At 48.8% G+C, this 12,845-nt stretch overlaps 3 protein-coding genes across 3 annotated transcripts; 1 reads left to right on the top strand and 2 right to left on the bottom strand.

Annotated features, from left to right (window-relative positions):
* Positions 1-397: 397 nt before the first annotated feature.
* FTJAE_12486 (toxin subunit) lies at positions 398-10,291 on the top strand (the record flags this gene model as incomplete). The annotated part of the gene is made up of 3 exons (XM_037345536.1): positions 398-3,242; positions 3,298-9,296; positions 10,019-10,291. The coding sequence occupies 3 exons, from the start codon at positions 398-400 to the stop codon at positions 10,289-10,291; spliced, it is 9,117 nt and encodes a 3,038-aa protein (XP_037200467.1).
* A 501-nt stretch (positions 10,292-10,792) lies between these two features.
* FTJAE_12485 (uncharacterized protein) lies at positions 10,793-11,593 on the bottom strand (the record flags this gene model as incomplete). Its single annotated transcript, XM_037345535.1, has 1 exon — positions 10,793-11,593. The coding sequence occupies one exon, from the start codon at positions 11,591-11,593 to the stop codon at positions 10,793-10,795; it is 801 nt and encodes a 266-aa protein (XP_037200466.1).
* A 500-nt stretch (positions 11,594-12,093) lies between these two features.
* On the bottom strand, positions 12,094-12,733 carry FTJAE_12484 (uncharacterized protein; the record flags this gene model as incomplete). The annotated part of the gene is made up of 2 exons (XM_037345534.1): positions 12,094-12,225; positions 12,302-12,733. The coding sequence occupies 2 exons, from the start codon at positions 12,731-12,733 to the stop codon at positions 12,094-12,096; spliced, it is 564 nt and encodes a 187-aa protein (XP_037200465.1).
* Positions 12,734-12,845: the final 112 nt, after the last annotated feature.

Raw genomic sequence — 12,845 nt, 5'->3', positions numbered from 1 at the left:
ATACATGTCCAGCAACCATACGCAACAAAGTCTAGAACGTTATGAGCAGAGCTGAAAAGCCAAATACGGACGACCCATGACCTGAAATCCACTACATTGCATGCTGTAGGCCCCCCACTGCAATACATTAGCAGAACCGATAGCGCGCCTGCGAGTGCTCGGACCTCACACGCAAGGCGACTGGTAGCCGAAGTTCCTAGCGTCGGACAGAATTTTGGTGGCGGCTACGGCCGACCAGCACTTGGACTGACATTAGGGGATGCTAGAGAGAAACATCCTATCAAGCGAAAAAACGAGTTTGCAAGACCATTTCGTGCTGCACCATCTCAAAGTTATATCGAACTTCTTCTATTCGGTCTTGTTCTACCAATTTGTCGTGACTGGTGCTTCTGTAACCATGTCGCAAAGCCCAAAGAAAAAGGATGAAGCCGCGGCCTTAATTGCGTCCATGTTTCGTGGAAATGAGGCGTTGGTAGTTCGAGTTCAGACGGCCATTAACAAGCAGGAAAGCATCACTCGTGTTATCGAATCGGTTATTGGACAGGGCGGTCTAAGCCTAGGACATATCAAATCCCTTCAATGGATGAGAGAGATATTCAACGCGGCGCAAGAGGACCAGTCACTGGCATGTTACTTGCTGCAACAATTCCCAGCTCCAGGCAGCCTCAGCAAAGTCGCAATTGAGAGTTACTGTAAGAAAGACCTACCATACAACAATAGGGATACTCTCGTGCGATTCATATCTCATCTTATGCTGAGGGAGCCAGTGGCTGTACTCCTTGCTTCTGTAAAGGCAGATGAAATCCAGTTCGAAAGGCCATGGAAAAACATCATTGCTTTTGCCCTAGAATGGGCCATGGAAAATGACGTGCCGATCGGCTCTGATACCTTTCGGAAGAAAATCAGTTCCGAGGGATCCTTCGACTCTATTGAAGGAAGCCGTAAGATCAATCGTGAGACAATACTTGGCAGAATCATGGCACTACAACGACTACAGTATCTGGTTACAGAGCCACAACACATAAAACACCTCATAGACCTCAAATTTGAGTCTGCGCAGGATATCGCTTCCAGCAGCAGAAAGGAGTTTATCCAGAGCATGAAGAAGCGTCTCGATGAGGAGTCTGCACTCAGGATCCACGACCATGCGGTTGTAGTCGCTTGCAGGAGTCAAGAAACCTGGGTTAACCTGCTTACCATGATTAACGAAGACTTCATGGCCACCGAAAAAGCTATCGCAGATGTCGGGAAACCAGAGATCATCCGGCCGACGCCGCCTGACGAAGATGCTACCAAGCCCTATGAGGGAGGTAGTAAGAAGGACTTCAACATGACGAGCATCTTTGATCTACAAGATACTCCATGCGAAGAGTGCTGCTCTGTTGTTAGCGCCTCGGCATATTTTGTTGACCTGCTCAAGTTTTTGGAACACAGCCGCTGTTCAAAGACTGTCAAAGGCGCTGACAATGTGTTAAAGGCTTTGGCTCTTCGACGTCCTGATTTGCAAAGGCTGCAGTTGTCGTGCGCAAATAGCAAGGATATGGTGCCCTATATTACTATCGTCAACGAAATCTTGGCATCCTATATCGCCAGTGAGGGAGGATTCATCAGTGCCGTTGATGAAGACTATCCCTCAACATCTCAAGGTCAGGTCAGCGAGGAAGAGAAGCAAGTAGCCGCTACATGCGATAGCAAAATTGCGAAGGCTATGTTTCCTTTGAACCGATTTCCATATAGCCTAGGCGAAGACTCGGTCAGAGTCTATCTGTCTTCAATGGGAATCGAGCCTTCAGATGTACGGGCAAATTTCAAGTCAACCACCTTCATGCTGAGACAACTTGTCAACTTCATTCCAAGCGACTTAGCATCACGGGAGGCGCTGGAAAAAGAGGCAGAAGCCGTGTGGCATCGATTCGACGTCGCCGAGACCCTGCATATGTTGCCCCGTGACTTTGCTGCTGTTTGTAAAGAGACCATTTTTACAGACACCTTCCTAGATCTCCTGGTAGGCCTTTGCCCAGAAGACTCGGCACGGCAGGCACAGCTACGAGATAGTTCAATTCCCACGGTCTACGAATGCTGGGGCTACGACGATGTTGACGCTATGCTTGACACTTCCGAGCAAACTCTTTCGGGGCTGTGTTTCATACGGGATCAGCTTCTCCCACGCTCAGGACTGTCACTCCAGGAGCTCTTGGAGCTTTTGAACACCACCTTTTTTGGTAGAAGACTAGTCATCGTCAATAGCAGAGGCTCCAAAGTATTTGATGGACAGCTGTCGGAAATGCGACTTCGACTTCTTGACAATACATCGGGTTCCGGGAAGGGAGATTCTTCTAAAGCCTCCCCTATTATTGGCAACCTGACACAAGAGATATGTCATGAATTGCAAGGTTTCATCCGCCTGAGAAATAAGCTAGGGTGGACTATTGCCGACCTAGATGTTGTGATCTCGACGATTACTCAGAACCACATTGCCAACAGTACTATTTCATCAGTCGAAGGGTTCAGAGGTATCACGCTATCGGTTCTTGAAGACATTGCTCAAATCGCCAAGTTGAGTAAGTTAACGCAAGTATCTGTAGCGTCACTTCTTCCAATTTGGGCTCCGATTAGCACCCATGGCGACAACTCCTTGTACAGAAAGGTGTTCCTCGAACCCATGAGCTACCTTAGTAATGATACAGTTTTCAGACCAGATTCTGGCGGCAGTTATCTGAGGGACAAAGGTGCCATTGAAACATATATGGCACCTCTGACTATGACTCTGAAGACAACTTCGGAGGATTTGAACATCATCTTGGCCATTGCCGGATTGAACCCTTCCTCAGCACTCGAATTGGAGACGCTGTCCAAGATGTACCGCCACACACTTATGTGTCGACTTTTTGCAGTGCGCCCAAAGGACTACGATATGATTCTCTCAGTATTTCCTGATAGAAACATCTTCGTTAATCCAAAGACAACTATGGAGAGTATTTCACTATGGAAACAGTTGACTGATGGCGGCTGGTCAACGAGCGACATTATGCTTCTCGTTGGCAAGACCGAATGCTCCAACATCCCATTTGCTGATCACACCCTTCAGTTCACTGGGTCTATCATGGAGAAGTTCAATTCCATCAAAATCTTTTGGGAGCCTCGCATACAAAACAACCTTGTTACTTCGCGGGATGTTATGGATCTTTGCGGCCAATTGTTCGATGCTGCAACTTCCAAGAGCCTGGCACAGATAGTTGAAGGTTTGTTTTTGAGGAAATCATGTCTATGCCAACGTGCTAATTAAAAGCTAAACAGGTGATTTTGTGGTCAATAAGACTATCAATTTGGAGCCTTCGAAATCGTTACCCAGCTTTGACGGTCTTCCCTCCAACTTAAGTATTGACGTCAATCGAAAGACAAATAAGACCCAGACAGCTGTTGTAACTCTCAGAGGGATACTGACAGAACGAGAGGAAGAAGAAAGTCTAAGAAAGGTTGGGGATTCTTTGGCCTTTGCCGACGCCATCCGAGAACTTGACAAGCTGTCCAGGATTTCGTATAATGCCTTGATAGCAAGATTCTCGGATGAGGGGAACATAGGGCAAAAGAAGCTTATTGCCGACTTGATGTGTAGTGGTTTAAGGTTGAATACCACGGATTCTGCCAGTCTGTCGGACGAATCGCTTAGCACCAGCTCAGAGGAAGAAGAGGATAGTGAGTCAGAAGGCAGTGAGTCGGACGAGACTCTCACTGAGAACTCCTTAGCACTTGAATCAGCTGGAGTCGAGAAGGAAAAGGCTTTGCGCACCAGGCGACTTGCGTTCGTCAATTTGATGTTGCCAATATTGCGATCGCAAACCTTGGTTGACCTTGCTACTAGAGGCATCAGTGAGAGGCTTGAAGGCATCGAACACACTCTCATCCCCATGCTTCTAAGCAAAGAAACGTCGTCTGAAGAGAAGAAGTCAGCTATCGACATTCTACAAGACATACGTGGCTTTTCAGCAGATAAACCCCCGAAGACGCAGGGCTACTTTCTACCCACAGCTACAGGAGAGTACATATTCAGTCTACGGCCATCAAACCCTGTTATGGATGTCTATCTGAGTGTCAATGGGGCCAAGATGGCATTGAAGAAAACCACTACAGAGTGGTATTCAGATCCCATTCTTATGACAACCGGACAGACCTACCTACTAGTGTCACCTGTACAACCCATGGATGTCATGTGGGCTACTAAGCAAACGGTACCAGCACGCCTCACTGATACTACGTTCATCACCCAAGACAACGTCCAAAAAGCTGATACAGTACTCAAAGAAATTGGTCGTTCGGCCTGGTTGTTCCGAAAGCTAGAGCTGAGCCTGGAGGAAGTGAAATACCTGACGACTCCCAATGGGCTAATATCTATCGATCTGAATTCACTGAGCATCAACGACATTGCGAGGTTACAAAGCTATCGGCAACTGAGAGATGGAATCGCTAAACAAAAGGATTCTCTAGTCAGATTGTTTGCATGGCTAGAAAACCCTGACAGCTCTTCAACCTTGACTTCTCAACTCATAGCTGCGACAACGTGGCCCGAGGCGCAGTTGTCGACTTTGATTAAGACCAAGTATGACTATGAGGGTGCTAAGGCGGCTGATATCATCGGAGCTGCTGCGAGCCTTGGCGATCTGATGACCATTAACGCTATCATGGAAGTCTCCGGCGCCCTGAGGCCCAACTCGAGTCAAGACGGCGAGAACCCCATCATAAGTCTTTTCAAATTCGCCACTCCCGCACTTCCAGGCTCTGCCAAACAATGGGAGGTCGCCAGCGAAATGGTCTTGTTGCTTGGTAAACGACAACTCAAGTCATGTACCTCACAGCTACAAGAGACCCAGCGAACAGTTTTCATCGAGTATTTGCTGCAACAGCCATATATCAAGAAATCCAAGATCTCAGATGCGGGAGGCTTGTTTGATCTGCTGTTGATCGACGTTCAGATGGGCTCCCAGTTTGAGATTACGCGAATGAAGCAGGCCATCTCGACCGTTCAGCTATACGTACAACGATGTCTCCTCGGCATGGAAACTGAAGCTGGTGTACAACCAAGCAACATAGACCAGATCAAGTGGGTGTGGATGCACAAGCACAACATTTGGACAGCTACACGCAAGGCATTCTTGTACCCAGAGAATTGGATTGATCCAACCCTGCGTGACGACAAGACTGTTTTGTTTGGAGACTATGAATCAACTATTATGCAGAAGGACCTGAGCTGGGATACATTTGCACAAGCTATCCGTACCTACGTCAAGGGACTTTCAGAGATTGCAGATCTCGATATTCAAGCATATCTACGACATCATCCGACTGGGGGGCTGGAGACGTATCATTTCTTTGGCAAAACACGCAGCACACCATATCGCTTCTACTACCGTAACATGAGGCTTACGCAGCCAAGTGATGTGGCCCTGTGGACACCGTGGGCTTTGATGGACATTGGATCTGTCACATACGAGGCCGACTGGGATGGTTCCAGCGTTGCCAATCCCGGGGCTTACTTGATTCCCGTTATGCGTGGCAATCGCTTGATTGTTTATATCCCGGAAATAATGGTCAAAACGCTGACTCCCGAGACCCCAAAGGGAGAAAAAGTGGGCGGTTTAACATTCGGTGAAGCCGCGGGCAAGTCATTGAACACAACGAAGTCGCCCAATAATTGGGAGATAAGGATGGCATGGACTGAACTATTGAACGGAGAATGGACACCCAAGCGTGTATCACAACCGGTACTGAATGTGGTTTGGGATAACAGATTCGATAAAGAAAAGCTCCCTTCCATTTCACGCTTTACCTTCTGGGCAAATACGACCGGTCCTGTTGGGGAAACAGTCACTATCAATGTGGGATGCTGGCGAAAGGAAAAAGTCACTGGGAACAGTGTCGCAGCAACAGATGCAGCTAATCACTCATTCCTTGGATCCTTCCAGATAAGCGATGACCGCGCAACTGTGAAAGAAAGCCAAACCCAGTCCGAGTCTGAAAACAGGACCCTAGAGACAGTGTTTCATAAGCATACTTGGACGAAAAGTTGGGAGAGTCGTAAGACTTTTGACGACGATCGGGTCGAGACTCCCGGGCAACAAGTTGCTTTATTCAAAGGAGACCAGGTCACTTCTCCGTTGCTAGCTGTTCCGGTTCCAACCTCTTCAAGAACCCTTGTGTGGACCATGTCATATGATGGAAATGACACACTCGCTAAAACTACTGGGTACGTTGTCGATGTACAGGTATCGGCACCAGATGGCAAGACAACCTTTATGTACCCAAAGCTTGCCTACGTCAAGAGGAACAAGGTCGAGCTTGCGTCGTCAAATCTGGTACGGAATTCGATGACTGAGGTTATTGAGCATTCCTCCTCCCCGACCTTTATGCAGGATATCACAAAGACAGACAGTCTGGGGCCACTCTTTGAGACAATGGACAAGATGAACGAGAGAGAATATGGAAAGGCTGTAGTTGAAGCAAACGTGTCCCAATACCACGAACAGGCAACTTCATATGCCCTCTATAACTGGGAACTAGGTGCGCATTGTGTTCTTCTTGCTATGGATAGATTCCTGGCCACTCAGCAATACGACCTTGCCCTTCGCGTGGCAAGGCTTGTATTTGATCCGACAGTGGACGTTCAAGGACAGACTCGAAAGCAAGGGAAGACAGCATGTTGGAGGTTCCGTCCGTTTAGAGATATAGCTGGCGACCCGACTGAAAATCAAGACAATTTCACTGGTTGGCTGGACGAGTCTACACTTGACGTTGCAGTGACGGAAAGGAGACGCAACCCATCCAACACACATGCAACAGCACGAACACGGCCAAGGGCATACATGAAATGGATTGTCATGAAGTATATTGAAACACTCATCGCTGCTGGTGATGAGTACTTCCGCCAAGGGAGCATTGAATCTCTGCCCATGGCGATCCAGCGCTACATCGAGGCAGCACATGTCCTCGGCCCAGAGCCACCCAAGATGCCCAAGCTTGGCAAGCCAGCCGTCAAGACGTACGACACCTTGAACAAAATGGGCAAAATGCGGATCGATCTTGAGCTCACCTTTCCTTTTCTGTGTGATGTTGAGAGACGAGGGACAAGGCGATCGGAAGACGACGAGCAGGACAGATATGGTGTCTTGGGAATCCTGACAACGACATACTTTTGCCTACCAGCGAATCCAAAGTACCAGACAATGCGATCATTGGTCAGCGACCGACTCTACAAGGCTAGGAACAATATGGATATCAACGGGCGACCACTCGTTTATGCCATGAACGAGGCTAGTATCGATCCAGGTCAAATAGGCCGAGCATTGCAAGGTGGTGGAGGTGGAGTGACGTCTCTTCTGAATGAAATCGATGGCCCAATGCCGAACCAGAGGTTCCAATATCTCATTTCCAAAGCACTGGACATTTGTACCAGTCTTCAGAGCATGGGAGATCAGTTTTTACAGGCCAAGGAAAAGAAGGACTCAGAAGCCCTGCAGATCCTGAAAGCAAAACAAGACACGGCTAGACAGAGACTCTCCATAAGTCTCAAACGCCTGCAGAGGGACGAGATTGAAAGAAACATTGAGCTATTGGAGATGAACAGATCTTCTGCTGCAGCTCAATTGAGCTACTACCTACGACTCATAGGCGAGCCAATGAGCCGCATACCTGGCGAGGCTGATAAGTGGGTGGACATCGAGCAGGCGATTGAAGCACCACTCACAGACGACCTGCGCATGAACCGACTGGAATATCAGGAGATGAAAGTAACAGAAGTGGCAAATAAGTTGAATCTTGCTGCTTCAGCCATAGAGGTTGGGGCGCTGATACTCAAGGCTCTACCACAAGTAACGGCCAACGTCGAACCCATGGGCGTTGGTGCATCCATGAAGATGGACGGCTCAAACATAGCTTCTGCTTTGCAGGCTTCATCCCTGACCATCAGAACAGGCTCCATGGTAGCATCCACAATCGCGGCCGATGCTCAGCGCACAAACTCTCTCACTAAGCAGCTACAAGAGAGGCGACTCCAAGCGAACATGAAGGGCCAGGAGATAAAATCGCTCGACAAACAGAGAGAGATCCAAAGAAAGCGATTAGAGCTCAATGAGAAGGAAACGTCCATCCAGCAAGCAGAGATAGATAATGCAGTTGAGATGGAGCAGTGGTATCAATCCAAGTACACAAACGAGAAGCTCTACGGCTGGATGGAGAACACGATCCGCAATGTTCATTATGACCTATATCAGCTTGCATCAGACCTTGCACGCCGTGCCCAGAACGCGTTCCGCTTCGAGAAAGGAGCGTCAGTGCAAGGTTTCTTGCGACCTGGTGGTTATTGGGACAGCAGTCATGATGGTCTCCTCGCAGCGCAGCAGCTGCAAGCAGATCTGCGACGTATGGAGGCAGCATATCTTGAGCGAGCTTCGTATGACTATGAAATAGTCAAGAATATCTCGCTCAGGCAACTCAACCCTGAAGTTTTGCTGAATCTTAGAGCAAACGGTACAGTCACCTTTGACATTCCTGAGGTTCTCTATGACTTTGACTTCCCAGGTCATTACATGCGGCGCATCAAGTCGGTCTCGCTATCTGTTCCATGCGTGGTCGGCCCTTACACTGGCCTGAATGCAACTCTACGTCTTCTTCAGCACCGTTACCGTGTTAGCTCTGTGGCAGCCTCTGGAGAAGACTACGCCGAGGACGGCATGGCATCAGGGCATTTCCGTACAGACATCGTACCTATCACGTCAGTAGCCATCAGCTCGGGTATCCAGGACTCTGGTGTATTCGAGCTCAACTTCAAGGATGACCGCTTCCAACCGTTCGAAGGTGCTGGTGCGATCGGTTCTTGGTCCCTTGAGCTCCCCACGGTTGTTCGTTCTTTCGACTACTCCACGATCTCGGACGTTATTCTCCATGTTCGTTATACAGCAGTAGACGGCGGACCTTTGCTCCGCAATGCTGCCAATCAAGCTGTCAAGACTTTCCGATCTCGTGTTGGAGGCCTGAGCTCAGAAGGGCCTGGTCTCTTTGCTATGTTTGATCTCAAAAACGACTTTAGTAACGCATGGTACGCGTTCCGGTCAGGCCTAGCCAGCAAAACTATTGCAGAGCTGGACCTATCTGGTTTTAAGGACAGGTTTCCCTATTGGGCGCTGGGTAAAAACATCACCATTACTAGCCTGAGCCTTGTTATCTCGGGCAAAGTGACCAAGAGCAAATTGGTCCAGAAATTGTTTTCAATTACTGCTTTGGGGGAGGGAAAAGATTGGGATCCCGTTCGTTTGGGAAATGCGACGATGTTGACCTTGTCGCCATTGAACACTAAGTTAAATGACACGGACCTTGAGTGGAAATTGAAGGTATCGAATGAAGGGGGCGACTTCACGGGATTGGAGAACGTGGTACTCGTTTTGCGTTATGCATTAACTTAACTTAAGTCTACGGAGTACTACCCTAGAGAATAGCGATTGAGAAGCAGTAGTGCGGCTCTTTTGCTCTGCGGAACTCGAGATAGCGGTTGAAATGGAAGAAGCAGGGAAAATCTCGACATCAAATCGACACTCGATTGCTTGACATGATGATTCCTATGTCGTATTTAAATCCTCAGGTTGAATGCATCGACTTGAAGCGACAATGGTACAGTGACTCTCAGCTGCTCACCTTCTGAGCATTGACACTTTTCGGGCCATCAATTGCCGACTGTGCCGTGCCGCTGTGACCAGGGTGTCCATCATCAAGGTTCTGGCCAGATTGCCCAAGATTGTAATGCCTCACTCTTGGTCCATCGCATTGAGCCTCATCGCTCTCATATCTTGATCAATTGACCTCAATCCGCCTTGACCCGAGTATTTCCCTGCAAACCGACCCCCATCAAAAACGCGATCCTCACAGCGCCCTGCCCCCACAAACTCCCCAAATTGACCCAATCCTCCCATCTCCACGCCGCAGGATTCCAGAACACGTCAGGAATCGCAAGCCAGCTTGAATACAAATGTAGCGCATCACAGATCAGGATCCCGATCAGTACAGTCCTCCAAACACGAAGATCGTTGGTAGCGCGGAGAAGGATCGCTTCGTTATAGGCAAAGAGCGTGTATGTCGCCGCGACCTGATTGTAGATAACTCGATTGTCGGGTGCAAATTTGGCGGTCGGGGTCATTGTGTTGAGAAACATTTCGGGAGCGAACCAGATTACAAAGGACCCGCCAAATGCGGCGAGTGGCTCGAACCAGAGGAAGAGGATGCGGTACGCGAGGGGGATGTGAGTTAACGTCGTTCTGGCCATTTTAATTGATGTTGTTGGGGTGCGGTTGATGAAAGAGGAGAAGATATCCAAGCTTCAAGAGGGGTCTCAGGCGAGGATGGGTCTTCAAGTACCTAAACACGGCAGCTACCGCTGAGAGCTAGCGCGTATCTTCAGAAGCCGGAAGCTGCGGATCCCGCCAGTTACATGCCGTTGCATCGACGGTGGAAGACATGCATAATCTCCGCTTCAACTGCCTTGAAAGCTTCAACATTCGTTACGCTTGGTGGGTCCTGATGTCATTCTTCGGGGTTGAGGGTCAATGAAGAATAGCCTGTCATGGGAAAATGCCGTATCGTGATACGCTTAGTGCGTGTTAAGACTCACTTTCAGATGTAGGACGCCTAACCGCGACAGTATTCCGCTTGGAAAAGCATACTCAATTGCGAACACCATCAAACGGGCTCACGTACAGGGCTGCAATAAGTCAGATCAAGTAACTCGCAAATTACGGCTCGATCTCTTCAACTACTTCCGAACAGATCCCTCACCACGTTTCGCATTATTAGGGAACCGCCCCGTCTCCTCCAACTCATACCAAAACTTCACCGTCTTAAACTTCTCATACCACTCCCTCAACCTCCCAAGCTCTTCATCCTCCAGGATAAATTCACTCCAGCTCAACTCCGTATGTCTCACCGTCGCGGCGAGCATCACGTCAGCCAAGCCCGGACCTCCGTCAGCCGCGGGCGTAAGCCAGCCCGTTGAGGTAAGATTGTCAGCACACACATTCTGCAGTGTTTTGAAGTGCTCTTCGACTTCACGTCGGGCGCGACGTCCGACGGGGAGACTGAGCTCAGAATCGGGAATGTTCCAAAATGCAGCCATGTATGGAGCGCAATTAATGAGCCAGACTCGCCCGGCGTCTGTGGCGAGGGCGATGTAGCTGAGGGCGTCTTGAGTGATGGCTCTGTCGATAGGGTCCGTAGCCCACATTTGTCGGTAGTTATTGGTATCGAACACTTCTTCCAGATAGTTAATAATGCTCCACGTCTCATGGATCCAGATGGATTTGTCGCTTCCGGTGTCATCGAGGCGAAGTGCGGGCACTCTGGTGCCAGGTGGTAAAGGCTCTTCGGGGTCTTCAGAAACAAAGCCATCGCCAGTAAAAGTGATGGGCACGATTTTCAAATTGCTCTCGTTGGTCTTCCCATCATACAGCTGCTCGACAGATGAGCATATGCCCTTCGAGAGAAGATAATAAGCAATCCGCTTTGGAAAGTAGCCTTCGATCCAGAGGAAGAGCGTATGGTTGTAGGTTGTAGACATGATGCTAGCTCTTGATAGTAGGATTAGGAATCTTGACGTGCATCATGCTCGTGGGTCTATCGCATATATATATTATTGTCAATTGCATTGAAGTACGGGCCTGTTTAGGCAAATTCCTTTAGCTTTTGACAAAGCACTGGCCTATAGGTCAGACTAAGTGGCTTCTCAGTCTTAACTCACTTACTGGTGGTCAGACCAGGCGCGCGCTAACTGTCACCACTCTCCTCAACGCCGTAGGACCAGTGGAACGGACTCCGTAGGGATTCACTGCAAAGAGGAGCATCACGGGACTATTCCAACAGCTTCACACGTCAGCCACCAGCATATCTGATCAGGATAGCGACTTGCGGCAAAAGGTTCACAACGTTAGTCTAGACTTGAAGGTCTTCTGAATTATACATCCACTCTGGTTGGTATTAACTGTTCCCCGCGACACTCAGTTTGACTTCCTTATGAAAAACCTGACAAGACCGGCTCAAGTGAACCACTCTGGAACCGGTTTAGACTTGCTTGGTGGCATGAAGGTAGGCGGCGATATTCGATAGGAAAATGCCATCCGCAACCAGTTGATCCGCCGATTCAACAATCCATGTCTGACAGTTCCTTTGTACGATTCTTTTCTTGGGGGCTTCCTATGGACAGTCAATCTGTTAGTCAGAATCTTTTCACCCTGAGCCTTCTGATATCAATGACAAGTTAAATACATACACTCTCAGTCGCATTATTCAGTGTCTTCTCGGGTACCTTGACCTTATATAGGCTTTCCTCAAAGGTGCAGACCGGGATCGGCTCTTGCGCATGAAGCATCAACTCTTCGTTAACAAAAGTGGCATCAATCCATTGGAGCGGAATGCGGGTTGAGGGTGGATCAGAATTCAGGTCATGATTTCTCCGGATCTGGCGTTGGAAGCCGTTGCGAACATCGCCAGTAGCCTCATACACGATCCCCACAGAAGGGCTCGAGCTCGATCGAACAAAGTAAGCCCAGTGATCGTTGAAAGGAGCACCATTGTGTTTGATCAACTCTAGCAACAGGCCTCCAGCGGAAGAACTCTCAGGGACAACCGGCGCTTGTGGAGTTGAGCTGGCGTCAGTTGCTGGGCTCCTAAAAGACGGTGGAGGAGGCGGAGGCGGTAGCATTTCTTGTTCGATTGGGCATGAAGATCTTGATTAGAGGATAAAGGGACCATCATTGTATTAAACCTGAAGTCCAATAGAAATATATTTTCCCTAGAACTTTATTACTAACTTA

The sequence above is a fragment of the Fusarium tjaetaba genome (assembly GCF_013396195.1).
Source record: "Fusarium tjaetaba strain NRRL 66243 chromosome Unknown NRRL66243_c0000338, whole genome shotgun sequence".
Classification (NCBI taxonomy): Eukaryota; Fungi; Ascomycota; class Sordariomycetes; order Hypocreales; family Nectriaceae; genus Fusarium; species Fusarium tjaetaba.
Note: the sequence above shows the minus strand (reverse complement) of the source record. Positions and strands in the feature narration are given on the sequence as shown.